General features: G+C 42.8%; 1 protein-coding gene across 3 annotated transcripts in view; it reads right to left on the reverse strand.

The window, feature by feature from the left end:
• The window catches only part of HS1BP3 (HCLS1 binding protein 3), a 107,933-nt gene that overhangs the window by 19,563 nt on the left and 61,629 nt on the right, over nt 1–26,741 (reverse strand). Inside the window, exons 7-8 of one of the 3 annotated variants that reach the window (XM_080390021.1) lie at nt 16,759–19,451; nt 8,685–14,155 (exon numbers count right to left, since the gene is read on the reverse strand). In XM_080390021.1, the coding sequence (XP_080246147.1) occupies nt 19,223–19,451 (229 nt within the window). In that variant the 3' untranslated portion in view covers nt 8,685–14,155; nt 16,759–19,222. Of the gene's footprint in view, nt 1–5,775; nt 19,452–26,741 lie in introns of those variants that run through there. The other 2 variants (XM_080390020.1, XM_080390022.1) reach the window with 2 other exon arrangements.

The following is a 26,741-nucleotide window of genomic DNA, read 5'->3' on the forward strand; positions in this document are numbered from 1 at the left end:
CCTGGCTGTTCAGTGCTCCCCAGCTCCAGCTCGGAGCGTGGTCCCAGGCCAGCTGTGAGGCTGAGGGTTTTGTTAGCTTCAGGAAAGACTGTGTTCATCTCAACCTGACCTTTTTCTTTTAAACCCTGGTGGTAGAGGAGTTACACAGATTAGGGACAAAACTGGCAGAATGCAGCAAAGATTTCTGAAAGGTTTCAATATCAACAAAAATTTGAGCTTATTGAAGCAATTTCCTGACTCTTTTAATCTAGCCTCTAAACCCAGCAGTTTTATCCTGAAGGGCAAGGAAGCATTTGGAAACCTATTAAATTCTCTACCATTAGCTCTTTCTATGGGAAAATTGAAGTTGGCTATAAGAGCAAATGAGCAATAGTAATACCCAGCAAGTCTTGCCGTTTTATTTGCATAACACTACAAATCACACAGGTATTGTGTCTGTCCATGTGGTGGATGGAGGCTGGACTCTGGCTTTCCCCCAGAAAGAGAAATATGTCAACGCTGGGGAAAACCTGGGAACAGAGATACAAATCTGTCTTTTTGTTCTTAAATTCACTACCAAATACTTCAATTCAATGCCAATCCCTCCTATATGATGTACAGGCGATGCCAAATAATTCCTTGAGATACAAAAGCCACATGGTAATTCCTTTAAGATCAAAATGTCTGTGGAGATTTTTTTTAAAAGCAGTCACAGATTTTAGGTTCTCTTGACGCTTCTGCTCCCATTTGCTGTATTTATTTTGTTGAGGTGTCAGGCTGGTGTCAGAAAGGCAGTAGCTGAGTCTTGGTGCAGCAGCTCATGTTCACGCGTGCTAGATTGGAGAAGGCGAGAAGGTCCTGCTGCCCACAGCAAAGCATCACCTGTGCTAGCAGCTGCTTAGCGCTGGTCCCCAGCTGCTGGGCTTCAGCATCCTGTGCCAGTCCAAGGCTCATTGCTGGAAATCCCAGTGTGGCAAAAGCAGAGCATGGAGTGCACTCCTTTTGAGTCTCGTAAGCACTTCCTTTGGGTTTTCATTATGTTGACACTCCTATAGGAGGAATTAGGTGATGACTATTGTAGACCTTATCAAAGGCAGTGATGTTAAAGGAAAAGGGGGCCAGCCTTTTTATTCATTTCATGGGGCTTTCCAAGACACATGCGGAGCTGCTCAGACCACAGGCAGCCTTTGAAAGGATGGAGCAATTTACATACTGAAAAGAGTGAAAAAGCCCCAGAATCAGATAATAAACCAATTTAATGTATGCATTGTCCTTGGGTATGAAAATCTGCTAAACAATCCTGAAGGCACATCTCTACACAGATGAAAATTTGTTTCTAGGGAAATGGAGACCGTGCAGCTTTTGGGATGCTCAGGAACATGTAGCTTTCTCTCATGTTTATCAGCTTCACATGCAATCTGCTTGCTGCATTACAGCACCACGTTCTTCAGGATGTGAATGGGAATGAGATGAGAAAGTGTCAGCAAGGCATAAACCACTTTCCTTTTTTGCCAGCATCACTTGTTCTCAGTTCCCAGGGCACTGCCACAGTTTCCTCATTAAAGATGGAAGCCGGTGGGACCTAGGTCTCCTAATTTCTTTGAACCCAGACATCCAGCCAGATATCAAAGGTTGGTCAGATTGCCTTCTGAGCTGCTGCCCCAAAGAATGAAATATATGTACTTATAAATTTGAGAACCTTTTTCATAGAATCATAGAATCATTTAGGTTGGAAAAGACCTTTAAGATCATTGAGTCCAACCATTAACCCAGCACTGCCAAGTCCACCACTAAACCATGTCCCTAAGTGCCACATCTACAAGTCACCTCCAGGGATGGTGACTCAACCAGTTCTCTGGGCAGCCTGTTCCAATGTTGACAACCATTTTGGTGAACACATTTTTTCTAATATCCAATCTAAACCTCCCTGGTGCAACCTGAGGCCATTTCCTCTTGTCCTGACACTAGTTACTTGGGAGAACAGACTTACCCCCCACCTGATTACAACCTCCTTTCAAGTTCCCCCTCATCTTCCTTATCTCCAGGCTAAACAACCCCAGTTCCTTCAGCCGCTCCTCATAAGACTTGTGCTCCAGACTCTTCACCAGCTTCGTTCCCCGTCTCTGGACACGCTCCAGCACCTCAGTGTCCCTCTTGCAGTGAGGGGCCCAAAACTGAACGCAGGGTTTGAGATGCAGCCTCACCAGTGCTGAGTACCGGGGGACAGTCACTGCCCTAGTCCTGCTGGCCACACATCCTTCTGTTCATCTTCAGGGAGGACTAAAATGAGGTACATACTGTCACGTCTACATTATGAAGACATAATAATTTACATGCACTCAATGGCCCAAAGAACATTTGCTTTTCTTATGCATAAAAAACCATGAAATAATGTTTGTGTTTAGGGGAACATCAAACTCTAGAACATGTTTTAACATAGAGAATTAGGTTAAAACAAATTCAGAGAGAGGAAAGATATGAACTACAATCTTCCATGTCTGGGGACACCTTACTAGCCAAGCAGTAAATTATGGTGCCTCTTCCAGCCCTGCTGTGGGGAGTGGAAGGGGAGGAGGAGAGGGGAGGATTAAGGGCTTAAGTCTATCTGTTGCTTGAGGAATTTCATATTCTGTATGCCTTTCCCCCAAGAAGTAAGAACTGGATCACACGCTCAAAAGCAGATCTGTATTCACTCCCAGTTGCAGCAATGTTACTACTGAAAATGGACTATCAAAAAATACAGACCTTTCCTACAAATCACACCTTACTTGTGTCCCTAGGTCACCACTGTTGCAACAACATTGCAGCTAATGCTTGTCATTTGCAAAATTCAGGCCTGTTGAGATGCACACTTCAGAACTGGAACAGACATCTAGAAGAGAGGTGCTGGTACCAGGCTGCAACTCCTGCAGCGGCTCCAGCCCTCTGTCCCACTCCTGCACACCCTAGCTTGCCCCCTCAAATGCTGTATTAGCCTCATGTTTTAGCTTCTCTGTGGCTTTCCCAAGGGCTTGTCTCTTCTTTTACAAGCTGGCCACAGAGCCCTCAGGCTGCAAATTTGCTGAGGACAAACCCTCCCCCATCACCATGTTCACGAGCAGGCTGTCCCCTGGCAGGCAGCAACAGTGGCAGTCATTAAAAACGGGCAGATAAAATAAAGAACTACTAGCTGCTGCGACAGATGAGCAAACTGCCAAAGCATCACCTATGGCTTCCTAGTCCTAAAACCCATAAGGAGAAACAGAGGCACCCTAACAATGAGGGAACCACTTAGGATTTTGCTAACAGTGTTTCAGCCTTTTCATAGCAAAATTGAGCACTGCTGTTTTCAATCTCTCTGTCCCCTGGTGGCACTGTGTTGGTGTTAACAGCAACAGGTACTTTCAATCATCCAATAATTATCTGTATCATCCCATGTACAAAGACAACACCCAGTCCTGCAAGTCTGTACCCATATGAGCCTCCCTAGTGGAACTAGCAAAGGCAATCTGGGTGCACCTACCTGAGTGTTTTGCTTTGGAGGAGTCTGAACTTCTGAAGATACTCTCCCTCTTCTCCCTGTTATTGCTTCAGTTCACATCAAGGAAAGGTCTCAGAGAAAATGAATTTTTTTTGATTAAATGACTGGGTGTTGTGGCCCTGGAGGGCACTCCTGAATGGCTCCTGCTCCACGGGACCTGCAAGAGGCAGGTCAAGGTAGCCCCCTACACAGACTAAATAGTGGGGCATTGACACTGGCTTTCACCAGCCTACCCTGCTTCCCCTCACCCTATACTGCCTCCTTTTTCTCCCACCTACCCCCCACATTTCCCCTTCATTGTCACACAAAGTAAATTTTCAGGACTGTATTTCCAAGCACCTCTCCCACCCTGCCTGTGGCAGCAGGAGACAACACAGCCGCAGGTCTGGGTACCCCTGCTCACAGCAACACCTGAGGAGGTCTAGGAGTAGCTAGCAAGGGAAGTGGGGCTCCTTATTAGCGGCTGTTGGAACAAACCCACTAATTGATTTCCAGCCTCCCATGACTGTTTGCAAAGGCAGGGTCCCCTCGCCTAGAGTGTGATGTATTTATCTGACTCAGTTGCTCAAGGTAGTCTCTCAGGATGGGATTGGATGGGGTTTCTTTGCATGCACATGAAAAATAGAAAAATGGGTGAAGGGCTCCTTCCGTGTCTACCATCAGGTATGACTTCTGTCCTGGCTTGAGGAGCAGGCCCAGTGTAGCTTGGGTTTGGGCACACACGTGTGATTTGGTTTAGCCCCTCAGTCCAGCACTGCTGCTGAGAGATCATCTCCAGGTAACTTTAGAGGTGATCCATAAAAGGCCTGAAGCAAGTCAGAGCACACCAGAGTGCTTTTTGGTTTCCTTCAATTTCTCTAAGGAGACCTGGAGGTTTTATTTTAAAAAGAAACGCGCCCACATCAGGTTGGAATAGTTTTGGTGTGACAGGAGACATGAAGGGCTATTTGTGGCTTGTGATCCTTTCAACAAACTGAGCTTAATTACTGCCTGCAAAGAGCCTGGAGCTTCTGTAACTGCACACATGGAGGAAAGGCATGATCTTGGCTACACTACAAGGTTTTATGTAGGTGTGTGGTCCTTTGGATAACTTGTCAATGAATTATTTTTCCATCACTACATGAGATAAGCATCTCATCTCTTTGTCTGGACAGGCTGACACCAAATGCACCTGTTGCAAAATCAGGAAAAAAGGGCCCTTTGGGGGAATGAGAAGGGTGGAGGCATCATTCTTCAGCCCTCAGTCAGCACAAGGAAGTCAAGATAGTGCTTTTTTTTTTTTTGGTGCAAATTCTGCACTGCAAATCAGAGAGCTTGTTTTGTTAAAATCCCACAGGCCAGCTGCAGGTACAGTTCCCTTTCATTATTCCTGAAATATTTATCACCCAAGCTTTCCAAAATACTCCACTAATCTAACTGATTGCAGGAGAGCAAAAGGTATTTTTCCTCCTCGTGTCCCACCTTGTGAGTTTTAAAACATTCTTCACTTTCATTTTGAAAGGAACTTGGGGTGAACACGAACACTCTGCAAGAGCAGGGTGAAACCCCCTGCAAAAATTCTCCCACCACCTTCATGCAAGCCTGAAAAACTGCAGAGCTACAAGAGCTTTCCACTGCACAACTTGGATGTACCTTCCTGTTGCTGCTGCCTTATCCCATCTCCACTTCCAGACATGCAGACACCCTCCTGGCCCCCCACCGCGGGTCACGGTGACAAGGAAATGTTGGTAGGGTTAATGGTACACAAGGCAACACACCTGGGTCTGGATTCATCACTGGCAGGCCACCTTCATGACAGGCAAGTAGCCCACCGATGCCATGCCACAGCCATGGCCTGCACCTGACACTGTAAATATTTAATGTCTTCACAGCCAGAGAATGTGGTGGTTTTTTTCCCACTGGCAGGTCTCAGAGCCTGCTGCTCTTCTGCTCAGGGAGGCAGCTCTTCACGTGAGCTGCCAGTCTCGAGACAGTGACGCTCCTGCTGAAATGGGGTTATGTTGCAAATATGGGCAATTTAGATCACTTAAAGAATCACCGTCAAAGGTATTAGCAGAAGTGGTTTTAATATGGTGTTGTAAAAGTGTAACTTTACATACAAGTGTAACTTGTATGTAAAAGGCATACAAAATATGAAATTCCTCAAGGTTCACTCTGTTACTCTGAGGCACAGTCATTTGAATGATGATTTAAAACTACCAAGGCACAAATCAAAGTTATCAAGACAAAATCAGTGTTATCGTACTACAAGGTTATGTGCAATATTGGTCACTTACCGAAGATCTGCTGTTGGTAAAAGGTCTCCCTTGCCTTGAGGAGCAATCTTGAGGGGCATCCCAGCTCAAGGGGAGATCACCACCATGCAGCCGTGCTGCCTGGCTGGAAGAGCTCAAAGGAGCCTCACTTAGGCTGTCATATTTATGGAATAAAGTGGTTGGCTCATAATCAAATTACATGTGATGGGAAAGGCATGCATGAGACTCCTTGTACCCACAACTTCCTTTGCTCCTTGATAGATGAATCTTGGAAAAGCCACCCACTATTCCTGTGTTAATTGCATGATTGGTGTTCCAAGCCCATCTGCATCGATGCTCACTGTGTCACTCTGCTCCTTAGTGGGTTTTCAGAGGACAGAATGGATCTAGAGGAGTTCTTGGCCTGTTTACAGCTCAGGCCTTTACCTCCTTTGGAGCCTGTACCAAAGCTTCTAGTTTGGTTAAGGAGTCGAGTGCATCTGTCCTTGTTGGCAGTCCTGTCTGTCCAAGGATGCAGTGGCACAGCACAGCTGAGTTCTGTAGCAGGGCAGAAAATTGCTTCATTTTTAACACCCAAAAAAGAAATTTTATTGAAACAGAATTGAAATAGGGCGGTGTCTTTCTGAATGAATTTCTGGTTTTCCAAATTTTTATTTTTCTTAAAAAAAACCTGTCACAGTTGCTTACATATCTCATCCCTGGCTTTTAGTTTAGATTTAAAATTAAATTATAACTTTATGTTTTTAGGGGAAAAGCGATACTCCAAATGAAAGCCTACTTCCATTGCTTCTGGTCAGTGCTTTCTCTCACGGTTTTGGTTAGAAGGTATTGTTTGTTTGAGATTCTGCTCTTCTGTGGCAATTTGAGAATGAGATGTTTTCTGAAACCTTCAGATTTCCCGACGCATAGACCCACCACCCCAACACCTCCAACTACAGCTCTCCCAGGACTAACATGTATGAATCATTTTTTTAAAGTTGCCCTGTAAAGATGCACTTTTGCCGCAAGGCAGAGAGGGACAGACCTTTGCTTACCCACAGGAGACTGCTCATCATGGCTTGAGAGGAGACAAGTTCCACCTGGGACAAGCCACCATCTCTCCATTTTCCCTGTGTTGGCCAACGTGAACCTCCTCATGTAGCCACTGCCAGTATGTTTTTTGGCTACCTTGTCTGCTAACACATGACCCAAAGCACACGTGCAGGAACAGGCCCAAAATAATGCTCATGGCCCAGCTCCAGCCGATGGTTCCAGCCTGGAACAGCCTCCCAGCAGCTGGCGGGTGGCAGCAGCCGCCACCTCCACTTACAGCTCAGGGGAGACCCGTCATGACTTTTGGGCAGAAAGCCTCCTCGGGCAGGATCCATTTCACCTAAGTTTAGATGCCTACAGTCTGCAGCTGAGTTGGCCAGGGTCCTGTTGAGAGGAAAACAGGCACTTCCAGAGGGTATCTCCTCTCACCCCAGGTTAGAAGAAGGTCAGATGAAGCAGTCTGGAAACGCCAGTTGTTTTCATTGACTATAAAAATGTTCTCACCTGCCAGCTCTGAGATAGGAAACACTACTCTTGAGGTTTGGTTCCTTTGCCTAAACACAGATGTTTAATATCTGCTTGGCCTGCAGCTGCCAAAGTCTTTCTTGTAGGTCCCCCCCAGCTCCAAAATGATCACTTGCTAGGCACCACAGCCCCTTTGGAGCTGGACATTGGCAGCCAAAAGATGTGTTTGCAGAGTGAGTCTTGCTCAGCCTCCTCCTGCACTGGGCTTATGGAGGAGAGATGCTGTGTCCCCTGGCTGGCTGCAGATGGGCTCTGTCAGGGGGGACCATGTTCACAGGAAAATGTACAGAAATGCTCACAATATTATAGTACTGGCAGTATATGCATTGATTTTTTTTTTCCTTTCTTTTTTCCATTTATTGTACAGATAAATTTCGGAAGGTTTAGGCTTTATTTGTCTGCTTCTAATTAATAAGACAAAAGGCACAGCTCTGACATCCAAGTGATTTCTATGCTGATTCCCAAATCATTCTTTCAAGACATGGGTCTATAAAGCCTTTTCATCCACACAGTTTTAAGAGAAAATATACGGGCTAAATGAACTTTGTACAGCATCTTCACCTGAAGACTGTTGAACTGTTTGAGCTAAAGCTTTCTTAATATCTCAACTGGAGCCAAATAACCGAGCATGTGAAATGTTATCCCGAGCAATTAAAATCTGGCAAAGTTTAAGGAACTAAAACCAGTGCCCTGTAAAGGAAATGGCTAGACATCTTTGTCTGCAGCAGGAATAACTTGCCACTTAATATTAATAAAGATCACGTTCCTATTGGTTTAATCAGGTGCCAAATGGGATTACTGTCTCATTTGTGACATGTAATCAATAAGGAAAGAATAATAGGAAGCCTCCAATGATTAGAAACAACTCAGATCCCAGAAAAATGTTCTTTTAGTCATACTCCAGAATCCCACTTCTCACTGTCCTTGCAAGTCCCTTGCCTTACACACACACGTAGCAAGGTACAGTGATGACAGAAAGCCCTGTTGCCGCAGCCTGCCCTGCTTCAGTGGCCTGAAAGCTTCTCTGTTAAATCACTGACCTTGCTTTCCCTTCTTGTGCATAGTCACACTCCTATGTAGTTGCTCATTAGTCAGCATTTAATCATGCTTTAAGCATTTTCATAACTGTATTTCCAAGAATCAGGATTGCCACCAGTACTTTGCTTTCAGACAAGAAATTTTTCAAATAAGAGAAAACTCAACTCAGCCCCTGCGGTGGCTGATACCATTTCCATTTCAGGCATGGTTACAGCCCTGCCTGTGCGTGCTGAAGGGGCAGCAGTGTTTTTCTGTTTTGCTCAGACAGCAGCCCTGCGAAGCTGTGCAAAACCTCAAATAAAAAGGGGGCCTACCCCATATCTGCATCCAGTACCTATTTTTTTTTTTTTAGGAAACCACAAAAGATATAGTCCTAGTGCTTAGGGGAAAGCCATGCAGAGACAGCTTTCTAATTTTTATGCCTCTGAAGGTATCTGTGGTTTTTGCTGTGACAAGTTGACTATGATTTTTAAAAAAGTTTCCATTTAAAAAGTTTTGTCTTACAGTGTTCTGACACGAATTCAGTAAATTTTCTATTCATATTGATTCTGAGTAGTCTGTAGTGACTGAAGAGTGACTGGTTCAGGGACTGAGACTGGATGGGAAGAGAAAGGTGACTTTCAAAGGAATTTGAACTTTGGGCCTATTTTGGTGACATCATAAAGAAAACAGTTTAGCTTTTCCTTTTTTATTTTTAAAGGTCATTCATTTCCTTCTTATATTTTATTGGGAAAAAATAGGAGGAAACCCAGATTCTCACACCCTTCATTTGGGAAAACTCATTAGCACTCCTAACAAACATTGTTTTTCTCACAAACTTTGTTAGACATTTTAACACAAAACAGGTATTCAACTAGAAGAGAAATTAAAACTTGTAATACCAAAATATCCTGTCCTGTTGCTAGTTCTCCCTCCCTTTCATCTGTTGCAATGTCATCAGTTCACTGGCTGCCCAGCAGTCCAAGCATCTTCCTAAATTTCTAACAAAACAGAAAAGGCAGGCAAAAGTTTTTCAGAGGGAGAATATTTCAGGTCATCCTTATGCACATCACAAAAAAGTGAAAACAAATCAGAAAATCCCTTAACCCACAAGACTGTTTTGTTTGTATTTTTAGTTCAGCCTTGAGGTTCATGGCCAAGATAGGAAACCAGACAAATCTTTTGCTGGCTGTGCTACAGAGTCCCTGTTTAACTGTGGGAGGATTAAAAAGCCTCTCTGTTTTTTCCATGTTCTCATATGTACTATATACATATGTACTATCAGAGAGAAACGCAGAGCCTATAAATGACTTCAGTCTTAAATCCCAGTCTCTACTGAAGTGTCTAAAATAACTGAATATTGTTTCCATGAAATGGCCATTATTAAAATGGCTACTGGGAAAGGAAAAGGAGGCAGCAGGTCTCCGACAGTCACACACAGGTGAATACCCCAGCCCCTGGGCAGGGATGTGGTGCTGTGCTCACTTTGTCACTCTTATCCAGAACAGTTTGAAATGTCCCTGCCAGCAGCACAGTCTTCACAGTAAGGTGAGACAGCAGACAACGATGACACCTCTTAGCCTGGGATCCCTTGCTGGTTTCTAATGCTGCCCTGTGTAACTCCCTGTGTGGATCTCTGGGAGAATTAAATGGCATTCATTATTCAAATATGGCTCTAGGGAAATGGTATTATTTTTTTCCACTAAACTCCCAGTTTTTCTCTTTCTCTTCTTATCATATGGCTGAGCCAAAAACCGCCATGATTTTCTTTCACAAAGCTGGTAAATCTGCAGGTCAAGTTGGAAAAAGAAAAAGGGGTGGGGAAAAAAAGGAAAAGGGAAAAATAAGGAAAAAAAAAAAGAAACAGCAACAGAAATGGATAAAAAAAAGCTGTGGTAAATTCAGACATTACAGATTTCATCCACAGTAATTACTGGATGAGCCACTGTAGGTCAGCACCTGGAAGGGGAAGGCGGTTAATCTGGTAATTACTGCATTAAAAGGAAATGGGTCAGCTCGTGACTACGAAACAGAGTCATCATGCACAGACTTGCAAATATGGAGCTGGTAAATCTAGCAAGTGCAACACCATTCAGAACAGCCTTGTTGCTTGTCAGCCTCAGCTGAAAGCAGTCCCCCGAGCACAGGCTGGGAGCGTGGAGCACAGCCATACCAGCATCCTGCCACCCCATCTGGCCTGGTTTGTGGGGTGCCAGTTTGCAAATGGGAGGAAGCCACAGAGTCTCAGAGTGACCCCCAGTCACTATTTTTGAGCCAGGCTTGGGACAGACAGTCTCCTGTCTTGTTGATTAAGGAAGTTTTTATTTCTTCTAAATTTTTGCTGGTACTCTGCCTAATGTACTCACCCAGGGTGGTGGGGAAATGTGGGCTTTTTGCCTTCCTCAGCCTCAGGGACTTTCGAACGTCCATCTGCCATTACTCCAGCAAACATGAAGCAAAGCAGTGGCAAAATCAAGCATTACCTTTCCTGCTGAAACTGGAAAGAAACAGAATAAGAAACAGGGATTTTGTAGCAAGTAATAAGGACATCTACATATGAGATGATAAGACGGTCAGAGGGCTGGAGCACCTCTCCTATGAAGACAGGCTGAAAGTTGAGATTGTTCAGCCTGGAGAATAGAAGGCTCCAGGGAGACCTTATAGCACCTTCCAGTACCTAAAGGGGGCCTGCAAGAAAGCTGGAGAGGGACTTTTTACACAATAGTGTAGTGATAGGACAAGGGGTAACGCCTTTAAACTGAAGGAGGGTAGTCTTAGATTAGATATAAGGAAGAAATTCTTCACTGTGAGGGTGGTGAGGCACTGGCCCAGGCTGCCCAGAGCAGCTGTGGATGTCCCATCTCCGGCAGTGCTCAAGGCCAGGCTGGATGGGGCTTGGAGCAACCTGGTCTAGTGGAAGGTGACCCTGCCCGTGGCAGGGGGCTGGAACTAGGTGATCTTTAAGCTCGCTTCAAACCCAAACCATTCTCTGCTTCTGTATTTCTACTTGGGAGCAAGAGATGTAGGAGTTTTTTTTCCTCTCCCTGTCTCTCTCACACAACTTACTTATTATCACACAACTTAAATTACTCCTTTAGTTCTGGCCAATGTTTGCTTAATGCAAAACTTGTTAACTCTCTGCCTAGAGCACAGAGACAGATGAACAGAGACCAAACTGTGATACTAAGAGTACCTGAATAGGTATTGCGAAATCCACTCCAACATCTGCAGACCAGGGGACACCTGAACCTCCCTGTGATTTTGCCCCTTCCTTCCTTTGCTAAGTACAATGTCTTACTGCAAAGGTGGAAGGAAACAGGTTGAGGTCAGCTGGATTTTGGGCTCAGTTTACCACCAAACACGCACTGATGGCATCAGCAAGTGCAGCAACACAACAGGGAGGATTTGCAAATTTGCACATTTGCAAAATTGGCACATTTTGGGGAAGTTATTTCTACTTCTAGTTGGGTCCTTTGGACCCAAGTGTCCAGGTTGCTCTGTGGCAGCTCTGTGATGGGAACCAGCGTATGGCCAATGGAGCCAATCAGGAGATTTGCTATGAAAGTGCTCCCTTGAACTAAGCTAAACCACTGATGAAGACAGTTCCAGATTTTTTTTTTTTTATTCCTCATGAAAAAGATGAATTTTCCAGATCATTCCATGTACAATTAGGTTTTCTTTTTAGCTTAAGGCTTTGCAACTATAATTAGATAGCAGTTCTGGACACAAAAAATTCCTTTCAGGGTCTGTACACAAGATTAAATATGTATGCTATTAAAGGTCAAGACACAGGAAGGCATAAGCAGGGAAACAAATCATAGCAGCCTGCAGATTTGATTGCATAAGGCAGGGGGGGAGCATTAGGTAGCTTTGATTATCAGCATTCAAGGTAAAGAAATTATTATTCTAGTTCACAGCAAGAACTTGTTAACATAGCTGTACATTATCAAACAACCATTTCTAGAAGTTCCTCTGAGGTGAAATGAGTGGCCTTACATTGTTATTACCAACAAAATAATCTGAGAAGTTTGTGATCATTAGCACAAATTGCCTGGAAGAACTTAAAAAAGCAAAGAAATTAACAGAGAAGTAAGAAAAGTGCTCAGTAAATACCCTAGGAATTTTGTGATTTTATTTTGTTTGTTTTTATGTTCATTTGAAAAACCATGGTGCTCATCTCGCCAAAGAACCATTAAATGAATTCTTTCTTTCAGCCCTGCAGCCCCAGTTTTTCAAGAGATGTGAAAGGCTCTGGAGCTCTGTGTATAAATCGGGCAGATACCTTCTTTCATTCTGTCCTGTCTCTCCCATTCTCAGCGGTGCTCTCCAAGTTGATCAGGCTTGTCGGTGGTGTCACATCCTATTCCTGTACCTCCTTTCTCAAGCATCAGCATCACCAGGCTTCTAATGATCTGCATGGGATTTTGGCAGCTTAGATTGACTGTACAGCTCCCCCAGCAGTCATAGGAAGCAACCTTTCCATGACATAAATGGCACAGAAACACTGCCTTTGGCAGCAAATGGCTAAATTGCATTCAGAGAGTATTTAACAAGTTCAAGGAGAGACTGGCTTGCGTTTTTTTACCAAAACCCAACAAAATGATGGTTTCATACATCATCCTGATGTTGCTAGGTGACTGAAACTCCCACTTGAAGACCACATGCATGATGACCACAATGCTTCCCCATGGCTTTAACAGCTCCAAACCTCTAAATGTTATACTATGATCCCCAAGTACTTGACAAGAAAAACAATATACCTGAGGGTAACAAACTGTAGTGGCTGTTAATGCAGCAGAGGCCAGCGGGCTCTTACGTCTTTTTGTGTTTGGTTTTTGACTTCAAACTCTGAGGTTCCTGAGCACCTCACAAGCATAACATAACCTCAGATGGTCTATTTAGGGGTTATTCCATGAAAATTTGCTGAGTGTTGTGGGTTGTGATGATGTCGTTTGTTGCCTCGTTACCCCTGGCAAATCTGTTACATTTGACTTCCTAGGCACATCATGGTATCTACTAAGTCTTACCATTAAGGGTGGGATCTGGAGGAGCATTCAAGAATGGTTGAAATCTTCCTCTGATAACAGTAAGACTTTCACCGCTCACTGCAAATATAACACATACGTGTCAAAAGTGGCTTTGAAAAAGTATATACTGCAAATCAAAATTCCCACTGACTTCAGGAATCTCTCCTGAGTGAATAGGAGAAATGGTTTTGTTGTTGTAAGGCAAGTAGATGGCTTTCATTGAGGGTGCTGGGAAGCAGGATGATAAAGCACTGAGTATGTTCTGATCTTTCAGTCACCAAATCCTCACTAAGGGACTCATTCAGTGTGAGTTTGGGTTAGTTCAATACAGTATTCTTCACAACAGTCAAAAGCAGATGACTATAGGGAAATACAAAAATATTTACTGGTTGAATATTCTCCTCATTTCCAGCAACTTGCAGCTCAAGGACTTCCCAAGCTCTAAGTGGCATCTTTAACGACCCTTGATAGATTTCTCTTTCATGAGTCTAACCAGTGTCTCCCTGACCCCATATAAATTTTTAGCATCTATAACATGCTGGTATGATTAAAACTTAGTCCCTAAATATCTATGACTAATCAATCCTTTAAGCAGCTTCATTGACTTCTGAACTCCCACAGCAGCACTTAATTTGACTATTACTTTAATTTACTATCATTACCTTTCACTGCTGGTATTTTTACTCAAAGCAGTATACCCTACAGACAGTTCTCTGGTAACACAGGTACATGATTTCCCTTCATTTGAATTCTTCATTAGGTTCAATGCATGACATCAAATACCAGTAGTATGTGTAAGGCTGTAAAGGAAGATCAGTGCTGTGTTAAGGGCTGAAAAAATTGGTTCAGAAGGGTTTAAAGATGAATCAAGGAAGGAATGGGTGCAATACAGAAAGCAACTGAGTGACTATCCAGTTCTGTTGTTGATGCAGAGATTAAAAGTAAGAATATAGATAAAACTTCACAGTAAACCCCCTCTCTCAAGAGGTTTTAAATTGTCACAAACGTGTGATCACATCGATAAGAAACATGGTTGATGCACACACAAAGATTCAAGAATCCTTGGTGACATTAGTGACAGTCAACATTTTTAAATGAAATACCAGTGCTTTCTTTTACTCTATATTAAATCTAATGACCACAGGGACTGGTCATTTACAGTTTCCTTTCATTAGCTAATGCCTTAGTGCCCTGAGTGTGCTGGATTTTCATGACCTTAAATCACAGGCTGACTTGTGTATTCAGCTGTAGCAAGCTCAGCTTCTTTACAGAAGCTAACATCTGGGCAAATATTAGCAGAAATACCAGTTTGAGTTAATACATAGTTTTAGACCCAACACAAATTGTGACTGAAAGAATCAGGCCTTAAATGCTATGTGGGAATTAGCTTTCCTAAAAAATCAGCAACATAACAGACCTGAGCAGATGACCCACAGTTCATCTCTGGAATACTCAGTTTGGTGATACCAGTATTTTAACTGTGACCCAAATAATGTAATTAGTGCGGTACCACATAACAAGCAGAAGGTTATGCAAAACAAGAAGCAGTTTCTAAAGCAACAGACATACCTATTAAGAGATCTAATCACTAAAGAAAACATCTTTTGTTTGAAAGGGTTTAAATACAACTCTTGCTTTGCAAATCTTCTGATGAGCTAGCTATTACTAATGTCAAAATGTGATACCTGTCAGCCAAGAACCACATTAGGGTCCATAATTGAATTTCAGGAGTTGTCAAGAGCAGACTAATAAAATAGTGGCTACTAGAAGTGATGCATGAAAAAAAAGCCCTGAAAGTTCTGGTCTGGCAGGATGCAAAGTATGTCGTGTGGTTTCCCTGTGTCATTTCAAATAATATGTTCAATTTTTCTGTGATACGTGTGCCTGACATTCTTCTCTTGTATAGTAATGATTCATTATATATAATTTATTCAAGGACTGTAAATCACCTCAAAGTGCCTATAAATATTACTGCTGCTAGACATTTGCATTGTAAAACAAATGCATAATGCTGGGTTTTATGAAGGATCTTTTTATGTTAGTTCCTTGACAGGAAAGATAGATTTTTTCTGAAGTAAAGCATTGACCTTAAAATCATCTTAAAAACCTAGCACAGGAAACAATTAACAGCTCTTCCTTCCCTGTGTTGTTTAGGTAATTTGACAATTTTAGGGAGGGCTGGGGGGCAAAGTATTCCTTGGCCACTCAAAATGGATACAGCTATACTGTTGTTACATCAGTATTACTGGGCATGTTCCCATGGTTATGATGGTAATATATAATATCTACCCTCCCACTGCTTTGCAAAAGCTGAGTGGAGCTCTTTGAGATGGTGGAAGGCAGATAGATGATGTTGCTTATAACAATTCTTTCTAGGAATGGTGAAAGAAAAACGTAGTCCCAGCTGGAACAAAGGCTGTACATTGTGTCACTGCACCAAGTGGTGTTAATGAAAAGGTGTGGGATGCTGGCATCCTTCATTGCCCTTGGTAAATTGATAGGTGGATATGTAGCAATTCTGTCTAAAAACGGAAGAAATCAAATGCAAGATGTCAACATTCATCTAGGGCATAGAAAGTCGTTAGAAGCTGGTATCGTAGCAATGTCCTGACCTGTCTTGCTGCCACTCTCACCAGGCAGAATTGTGCAGTCTAGAAAAAAGACTGAAAGGAATACACTTTGCTCTCTTTCTGTGGTGATGAGAATTAAATGTAATGAGCTTAAGTTGCAAGAAGGAACAGTTGTGTCAAACAGTAGGAAAACATTTCTAATAGGATGGCAAAGAATTGTAATGGCACACCCAGGGAGGCTATGACATCTCCAGTGCTGCTCTCCAGACAGACAAATTTTTAAAGACAGGTTAGAAAAATGTCTATGAGAGATAACACAGGCATAATTACTGCCACTGCAAGAACAATCCAGTGCCCACGCTCAAGTATCTCTCCAGCCCATGTGTTCAGCCACCATGTCCTGCTCTGGCATCTGCCTACTCTTCAGTTGCAACATCACATCAGTAACATCTTGTCCTGGCCAGCAAGAACTGCCACCAGCAGGATGTTCCTGCTTAGGTGGACAAACTGGTCTTCCCAGTCCACTGCCAGCTCTGTTCTTCTTTGATATCTCTAGTTTACTTCAAAAAAATCATAATCCTTTTCCTTTGTTGATCCCCCACTCAGGGTGAAGATCTGAACTTAGTCTACTGATCATTAAATCTATGGCTTTGTCATGGTTTAACCCCGGCTGACAACCAAGCCCCACGCAGCTGCCCGCTCACTCACCTGCCACCCAGAGGGATGGGGAGAATTGGAAAGGTATCTAAAACTCGAGGGTTGAGACAAGAACAATCCAACAAGTAAAGCAAAAGCCGCACACGCAAGCAAAGCAAAACAAGGAGTCCACTCACCACTTTCACCACTTCCCACGGGCAGGCAGGTGCTCAGCCATCCCCAGGAAAGCTGGGTCCATCACATGTAACGGTTACTTGGGAAGACCAATGCCATAATGCCCAGTGTCCCCCCACTTCCTTCTTCTTCCCGCAGCTTATATACTCAGCATGACATTCAGTGGTAAGGACTATCCCTCTGGCTAGCTGGGCTCAGCTGTCCCGGCTGTGTCCCCTCCCCATTCCCCATGCCTCTCCAGCCCTCTCGCTGGCAGGCCCGAGAAACCGAGAGGTCCTTGACTTAGTATAAACATTACCTGGCAACAACCAAAAACATCCGTGTGCTGTCAGTACTGCTCTCACACCAAGTCCAAATCACAGCACTGCACCAGTTACTAAGAAGACAATTAACTATCCCGGCTGAAACCAGGAAGGCCCTCAATATGGCAGTTTTAGCAGTGTTCAGGCCACGTGATGGGCTGTTGACCAAAAATACAGAAATGCAAACAGTCTCCCTAAATAGTGCTGAAAAAAGTGGCAATCAAAATTCCTCAACTCTCAGTTAAATATACTATGGTAGTTCATGACACCAGGTAGTGCAATAGGAAGGCTCTCTTGAATTTTTCTCCTGACTGCTATTCTCTGCCTACTCTCTGGAAAGTCATCTATTTTCTCCTCATGCTTTTGTTCCCCTTCTGCAGGATGGGATCAACAAGCTTCCTAATTGCACTATGAGAACAGACATAATCAGGTACCACCTCTGCCCACATAGAGTTTTAACTTTTAGCAGCTCTCAAAGGAAATATGAGTGCAGCTACATTCTTGGTTTCATACTTAGTTACACAGGGGTTTAGTGGAGCATGCACTTTAACTCCATGTAATGCTCCTCAGATCTTAAATGCAATCCATCTCTTAACTCTGATTTGCTGCTACTGTACAACCTAGAGAACAATAATAACACCTGCAGGTTAGCAAAATGTTTTATTATACTGAAACATACTGTACATAGGTAAGAGCCAATGCTTGCGTTTTATCTGTCCTATCAAATCAAAAGACCTTTATCATATTTTCCATTGGCTTAAAAAGGAAATACTAAAAGATTTAATTTCATTATTAAACATATATATATATATATATATAATGCTTTCTATTTATTTTGTTCTATATTAGAAAGGCAAACTTGAGGATAGTAATATGGCTTAAATATATTAATCTTTTCACTCTGGGTGGCTTGTTTTCACATCTGGATAGAACACGTGGAATGAGTTCAGGAATCTCCTTCGACATGATAGCAGGTATCAACCCACATTAGATGTAAATTCAGCGTGTTCAGCCAGAGTGCCTGAGCTGGGGAATAAGAGGCATAGTCCAGGATACCTGTTTTATTATGTTTTTCTTTTCCTGCATATTAAAATTTCTCCAGTATATTTTCTTCCGATTTTTCCCTCTGGATAATCCCAAGTTTGCCTTCCCTTGTTTTAACTATTGCCATAGTAATGAACAGGCCACTGTTTTATCAAAAAAAATCATTTTATCTAAGTGGAATTAATCACCATGGCTTCTGAGTTCTGGGAGAAGGGAAGGAGAAAGAGCAAGTGAGTGACTCCAGACAGCAATTCAGAGTTCCTGCATCAGGACACTTGCACTGAATCACCTCCTGGAGAAACCTCTTTCACTCCACTAACTGCAGTGGAAGCCCAGGAAGACCTGGCTGGAAAAAATTAGCCCTTGTGAATCTTGAGTAGGTTCACAAGAGTCCTACAGCATCCAAACCTCTTACACACTGCAGCCTCCGAATACATCTGCAGCTGCACTCTTAGCCATCTTGTCATTTGGTATTCTCCCCAGGGGCCAGAGGTGCATAGCATCCTAAAAGTTTGCAGTCCTACAAGTTCTCTTATAAATTGGCATTTGCACAACAACAAAGGCAGCAGATTGTCAGGCTTAGCTGGGATTTCAGTCTCTCCACTACAGAGGAACTGTTACCTATACTTAACAGTTCCTGATTATAAATCGCTGAAAAACCAGTCAGGGAGGAAAGGACTGCTACAAAAATGTGCAGGAAAAAAGGAAAATGACCTTTCCAGTGAGCTGAAATACACTATCTAAAGTGACAGGAACAGCACCCTGCCCTGCTTCAGACCATTTATTGGCTATGTGTGCAACACACTTAGCATTTTCAGTCAGGACTAAACTAGCTAAAACTGTACTATGTTGATACTAAAATAGTAGCAGAAAATCTGTAGTGCTATGTCCTTGTCCACATCCTCTGTAAACCCCTGAAAATCTAAGGCAACATTATATCAACTGCACTGTTTTGAAAACATGTTGAGCCTCTACTAGTCAAACTTGTTGCTCTTCTATATCATGGTACACAAATGAGCACCGTGACAGTAAAGACATCTGGTCAACTTTTGCTACTGTCACCTGAGCTCACTGGAAGTTTGGGCCAAGAAGGCATCATTGCATTTTAAAAATACTATCTTCAAAAAAGACTTGTATCTTGATTGTTGATAGATTCATTTTCCTGGATATACTGGAGAATGTCCACTTCATTCATTGTCTGAATCCTCTTTTCCTTTGGCTTTGCCAGTGGAGATGAATTAGTGCTCCTGGGGGCAACTGCTGGCTTCTGAGGCAGTGGTGGTTTTGATCGTACCTTAGGTTTTGGTTTGGAGGTTACTTTCAAAAGTTTCTCTAAATCATCTTCAACTCTGAAATGAAAAGAAAACATCAGTAAAATCTTGGGAATTTCTGAGCTGCTTTTTGTTTTGTAAGAAAATTCAGTCTTGCAAATTAAACTTTCTGCAGGATCAACTTTGATTAATTTCTCTTTTATGGAAGAGTGTTCCATAAAAGTTTCAATGTTGCCAAAATAAGAACTGTCTTTTTATAATGTGGTTTTTCAGTTCACCATCAAAGTTAATGAATATTAAAGCATGCTTTCAAATGTCTCAATTAAAAGCAATTTGCAATTATCAAAAGTAAAATAACTTGATTTTAGTTTGGGAAGCAAATGGTTTTGATTTGTGACAGGATGCTTTAGTTCCCAGAATTTTTCATGGGGTAGTAAAATTTTTCACATTCAGCTCTGCTTCCGCTTCATCCCCATCTCCTGAGACTGAGCATCCCCCATGCTCAATCCCGAGAAACTGGAAACACTAATGGCTTTAAAAATATTGTGAACACATTTGCTTACAAGGAACTGAAGACGTTTTGCAATCTGTGATGGCTACAACTCTTTCTAGTGATCATTTCCCCCTATTTCCTAGTGAAATAATCCAAAACACTTGAAACAGTTAAGGATGTTTTCTACCTGCATTGTTTGACCTTATCAAGAGACAGAGCACTGCTGTGCATGCCCAGCTCTGTTCCCACAGGAGCTCTTAAAGATTTCGAGAGAGCCCTTATAACAGATTGTCTTGTGACTTCAAGAGGTCACAAGACAAGTGAGTATGTGGAGGAAAGGCAAGGAAGGTTGTGACACATAACATCTGTAAAAGATATAGCAGAGATGGCAAAGTAAAAATTAGCGTAGCTAGAGAAGTCTTTACAGGCCACAGTAATTTGTGTTCCGAATCAAAATAACCTCTTCTTTTGGTCCTCTGAGCACAGTGGTCAATCAAAACACCATAAGGAGTAAACATTGTTGTTAATTTCCCAAAGGCTTGGTTGATAAATAATTGTTAAGCAGTCAAAGCCCCACTAGAAATCCACGCAGATAATCAGCTGTGTAATGACCAGGTACAAAAGTGAAGCCCCTGATAAAATGCGTATTTCGTATGTGCTTACAAAATACAAGACTCCACCTCTAACTGTAGCATACAAACCCAAGAAAGCTACAGCACATCAAGTGCAAGCAAAAACTTTTACATGGGGGGCCAGGAGCCAAAGATCAAGAACAGTAGGTTTGTAATATGTGGGTATCTCCTTGCCAGACCCCAGCTCTAGTGAAATACACTTTCTCCACGACCATAGTGTCTTAGGCAGTGAAAAGATTTAACTGATTAATTGCTTACAAGCACTGTTATAAGAACTGTTTTTACGAAACTTCAGTATCAACTGAATCAGCCCATTAGGCTGTAACAGTGCCAGCAATAAAACTCTCTCTGCCTCAGCCAAAGGGTAGCCTGACAGGAAAGCTACAAATGAACTAGGAGACAAAATTAAGGCGCCAGAGTTATTCCAAAGGGACCGGAATTTGCTTTGGTGCTTAAATTTCCTTCAAATAGTTTTATTTAGCTCACTCTTAGAGGACTTGTGAGGATAAGAAAGTCTGGTCAAGTGATTCTTAAACAAGGAAGGAGCTGGCAGTACATGTGCAGCCCATCCCCTCCCTCCGTCTCTGCTCCAGCACTACATCAAGAGGTGGCACATTCCCTCCAGGAGGATAGGCTGGATGCTCTCTGTTGGTCACAGCACCATAACTATCTCATGGCAAGGAGCAAATGGAGACGTGACTAAGGGAACAGACAACAGCTGTTTCTCTCTGGGAGGATTCTCTGAAGCTTCTTACTTGAGCCCCTGATGACTGGAAGGGATTTGCTGGAGCAGCCCTCTAGCAGCTCCACTCACTGGAACAGGATACCATACTCCAGGGAGTCGAAGGAAGGTGCCTTTTCATGTTTTTTTTTTAAAACAAGCCCCATATGTAGGCAGACCCTGGCACATGAATGAGTCTCACCTCATTTCATGGCAGGTATTTTTTGGTCTTTCCACTCATTTGCCTTTTGTAATTCATATCTTCCTCACTTGCCAGGCAGCAAGGGTGACTTGGGGGGGGGGGGTATTCAGATACCTGTGAAGCCACTGAGACAACTTCTGTTGACTAAATGGGACTGTGATCCCTCCCTTTATTTCTTTGTTCACCAGTAGCTTTAGGAGAGATACTGTGAATGCCTCTACCACACAGCAGAACAATTGGTGGGGCCTCCTGCCAACATTTAAAGTAAGCAGTTAAAGCAAAGCTGAGCTCTTCCATAATTTGGGAAGCAACTGATTATAGAGTAACTGGCCAGGACCATGGGGAAGATGATCAACAGAAGAATCATCGTCTCTGAGACACTTTATTACTCCATCCCTAGTGAACACTGAATGTTAAAACCACAGGTACTTCAAGAGCTCTAGCACCCTCAGCTAAGGATCCCACTAGTATTAAGAAAAACTGCGTAATTTCAAGGGTTTCTTTTTTTACGTTCACCCTTAATAAAAGCTGTGAGGAATTTACACTGTACTTCAGGCTGAGACAAACCACACTCACCATCAATTAGCCATAAAGTGAAGAAGGATTAGCCTGAATTTTCTGACGTATAGATGGTCAGAACCCTTTAAGGTAAAATCATTGTTGAAGTCAGATCTTTTTGTGACTCCTAAAGGGAATCTAAGAAGGATCAGTTTTAACCAAGGCTAATCTTGTAAAATCAACCGCCTGAACATTGATATCTAAAACTAGGAAAAATACCTAAACAGACCAACGGATGGGCAAGTCAGGGCCACTGTTCCAGAGCTCTGCACCTTGAACTCTACCTTGTGGACTTGTACTCCAGCTGGCAGCACCTCAAATTTCATCCCCCAAGTAATCCTGGAGATTATGTTCTCTTTTATTTAGATAAGATTTCTGATGTCTTTTAGCTTCCATGATTCCCTGCAGGTGACATATCCCACCTAACTTACAAAGCACCTTGTCAGTGTATTTCTTCCTCCTGAATACTTCATCTACATAGAAGAAATTAATTAAGTTTAAGCCCAGGCATTTTTGTTTGCTGCAAACGCTGATATCTAAGAGATATCACACCTGTGATCACATTGCCAAGACATGTTCTTGTTCTCTTTGCTGTGTAATAAACAAAACATGTTAGGGCTGGTATTTCTGAAGCCTGGTTTTCTTCAGCTGATCTGATGCCTCCCTTCTTGGCATGAACAAATACAGAATGTATCAGTGTCCATGTCATAAAGTTTTGCTCATAAATAACAGAAACCATAATAACCAGATTAAGAATACATACATATACATATATATCATACAGAGGAAGCATGATTTTGGAGTAGGTGCGCTGCCTGAGAACTAGGTGCACTGCCCAGAAGGGGCAGCAGTAAATACAGCTCATGAACCTGATCAGATGGTACAGCTTCCTGAACTCTCTGCTCCTGTGCAGCTCTAGATTAATTTCTGTGCTAACCACAGCAACAAAACCGCTCAGCACAGTCACAGAGTACCCTTAAAAGATGCAGTCCAGCAGGCTGTGGGGTTTTGGGGGTGGTGGGTGGGGAGGGTGGGGGGTTTTTTAGGCCAAAATTATGCAGGAGATGATTTTTGCAAGTCTGGAAGTGGATCATATAAATCTGCTGTCCTGGATTTTTTCAAGACCTTGGTTAGACAGAAGTCTTTTACAGAGAACACAGCAGATAATATGTGGCCTTTGTCTCAAAACCTGCTTTTCAGTGCTGCACTGCTAGGCAAACCGATCCACTGTTGTTTGATCATGTGAGACACAACTGTCTTTAAAAAACGGAAGAGAGAAAATGCAAAATGCCTTAGGCAGAGATAGAAACAAGGAATTCTGTTTCTTGAGAGGCAAATGAATTGTTACAGTGCATAACTACCACCATATTTAACTCCAGGCCAGAGAAGGAAGAAAAAAATCAGCAACTATTCTGAAATAACAAGATTAAAGGAAGAACCTTCCCACCCCCATCTTTTTATAAACAATCAGGCGCAGAATCCATGTAATTAATCATTCTCTAATTAGTCTCTTTCTTTTTCTGTAATGGAAAAGCAGCAGCACATTGTTTAAAATTCCTGCCATACTGTTGTGCTGATTCACAGACTCTATATTGGTGGAAATTTTCTTTGTTTCCAGACACAGAAAGCAACCAAAACCCTTACTGAAGAAAGTGTATCGCAAAGCCCTATGATGTGACTGCTAGCATGTGGGCTTCAAGAGAGTAACCCAGCTCTGACTTTGAGACAGACACAGCTGCCATCAGAACATCACCATTTTAAATGCCACTTCCCTGAACTCCATCCTGTCTATCTGGACAAGATCTTTGGAACAGGAATGACTACATGTGTGTAAGCACCTAGCATGATGGGGACAGTGACCTCTGCTTGCTCTAATAAGAAGAATCAGTAATGAAATCAAGAGACAAAGACTACCATAATTTATTAAAGTATCCAAAAGGATCATGCTTGAAGCTAGGTTATGCAACTCACAGCAGTTCTTGCAGAATAGACTTTTATCTTTCCCTATCTTATTATTGGTGTCTTTACTTTGTCTGGTGTTAACTCCAAATATGACAGATACCTTAGTGAAGCCTTGGGGAGAGGTGTATTAACATATATGACTTGGGAAAATACTTGTGCCCAAAAATAGGCAGGAGGCTTTGAAGTATCTGTTGACCACCTCTTCTGCTATGGGCAGTAGGGAGGCTGTGATGTTCTAACAAGGCCCGTGGAAATTATACAGGCTGGAGTTAACCACAGAAGTGCACAGCATAGGGGACTGTGTAGGAGGTATCTCCCCTCCTTTTCCTGTTTTCTCCTGCAATCCATTACAGGTAAATTCATACTGGTACTTTAACCAGTGCCATGAAATATGTCTGGACACTGGAACATGACAGTTTGCATTACTGAAATCTTAGAACCACTGGCACAGCTTTGGTCTGGGTCAGATTAGCCTTCCTGTGAAAAACTACCAGGCACAACCTGGAGCTGGCATGGGAGGGACCATTCCCAGCAGGCAGCTGCATACAGTCACCTTGCTCTGCAGCTGGAGAGAGTGTTAATAGCACGGATGCAGCCTGGCGGCGCAGTCTGGCTGAGGGCCAGAGAATAGGCTCATTAGTACAGGTAAGTCCTACATGCATATGCCTGCAAGAAGAAAACAGCCTACTGGTTAGATCACTCACCCAGGAAATGAGATAATTCAATTTGTACAATTTGAACCAGAGAGCTGGTTCAATTTTCCCCCAGCCCAAAGGAGTTCAAACCTCTGTCTCCTGCTTCTTGAGAAAGTTCCCCCATCACCAGGCAAAGGGGGGAGCAGGCAGCTTTTATCCCCCCAGCTAAAGATGTCTGTCAAAAATATAAGTAACCTGGGGCAAGATGGTTGAATTCTGGAGACTCTCAAGCCTAGCAAAAGCATCTCTTGCTACACTAGGAGAGGCTAGGACTCCAGGTCACCTCTCTGCATTATTCTATACAACCTATACATGTTCCTAGGCATAGGGCAAGAATTAACGTTTCCTGTGCGGTAAAAGCCTTTCTATTCTGTTAGGCAAGTTTACTTGGTAGTTCTTCCAGTGTTCATAAGTAGCATCTCTATACATCACAGGAAAAATGAAACAAACAAAACAAAAAAAAATGCTTGAAAACCATCACAGAAAGTGCTCTTGGGCAGCAAATGAAATCCGCCAAAAATTGGTCGGAAAAGAAGAATTTATTTGTTTACTGAAAGCCACTGCAGCCAAATCAAGGTTCTTTCCTCACAATCAGGTCTCCGCAAGCAAGGGAAACTGCCCTGGAGTGGTCAGGAAATTTCCAAGCCAGTTACTGCAACCTCCTCTGCCACCTGCCCATCACCTAAACAACTGTCTGCCCAAAGGATCTAGATTTAAATCCTCTGGAGTTTCTCAAAGCTTTTCTCCCAGCTGTGGTGCTGCTCTCATATCCTCAGGACAGTGAGAAAGCATTACTCATCATGTGGTGCTGGAGGTGATTGGTGTCCTATATGACTCCTGGCTAGTCTGAATGGCCTGCAGAATGAAGAACATACAAACTTTTTCTGCTTCAAGGGTTGCAACAGTTTCTTGGCAAGCCTGAAGCTAACAAACCTGCTCAAGAAGCTGTATGGACTGAATGGTGTTTAGAAATGACCATTGTCAGGATGCAGTTTCACAAACAGCTTCAGTCTCTAAAAATATATAATGCTTCTGAAAGGGTCATCATTTTTATCACTGATGGCACAGCTCATAGCTGTGTAAAAACAGATCAACCTGTAAATACAGACCAAATGAATCTTTTAAGGGTACAGACAGGACGATGCAGCTGGAGCACAAAGATAAGAGCTGGTCTGTCCCTTTCTAAACCAGCAGTCTTAGATCAGTGTAATCCTAAGAAAGAATACACCAGGTCTGCCATCACAGGGCAGAAGAACCAGGATCCCGCTGCTGACACTTTTCTCAGCACTGGAAAAAGACAAATGTTAACGCTGACAGCTGCTTCCTTCCAGGTCAACTCCCTATTCATTATCAAAGGTGCAGTTAATTAAATCTCTCCTACAAAGCTGCTCAGACAACTGTGATAATTATTTCAGGCTAGGATGTGTAATAATTTATGTTGTTCTGTGGGCCCACAATGCTGCTGCAACATTCACAGAGTCACTTCTAGCACTGGTTTTCCACAAAAACCTGATCCATAACACTAGGCAGGAACAAATTAGGTTAATAAGGAAGAAGAGATCAACTGCAGTCCTGTTGCATGAAAACTTAATTTGCACATCTGTGGCCACTGGGTGGATGCAGATGAGAAAATAAGATGGCATGAGAATCCATGATGGGAAAGTTTGCAGGACACTGATTTCTGCAGCGTCTGACTTCTGTTTCTAGCTTAAATGGAAATTAGACGCGAGGAGGAGCTTTGAGAGTGGAGGTAGATGGCTGAATGCATCCAGAAAGAATCATTATATAGTATGATGTCATCCAGGAAAATGAAGAAGAGAAGCCTGATCCTAAATCCATTCCCAAGGATAATTCTTTTAACATCTAGGAAAGGGTTGATCAGATACCCTTTCACCTCACTGCAGTTGGTCACCTTCCACCTTGGAATAGTCAAAAGCAAAGGGACTCAGGACTTCTTGGAAGAGTCTGAGTTCCTTTGTATCCCTGTGGTGAAGAGATAAGCCAAAAAGACTTGGTTACCTCTCCCGTCTTTTCTCAAAGCACATCCCATGAAGGAAGAGTATGACATACTCCTTTTTTTCCTGAAGGCAACATGATGGGACATG

Source organism: Falco punctatus (genome assembly GCF_963210335.1).
Source record: "Falco punctatus genome assembly, chromosome: 5".
NCBI lineage: Eukaryota > Metazoa > Chordata > Aves > Falconiformes > Falconidae > Falco > Falco punctatus.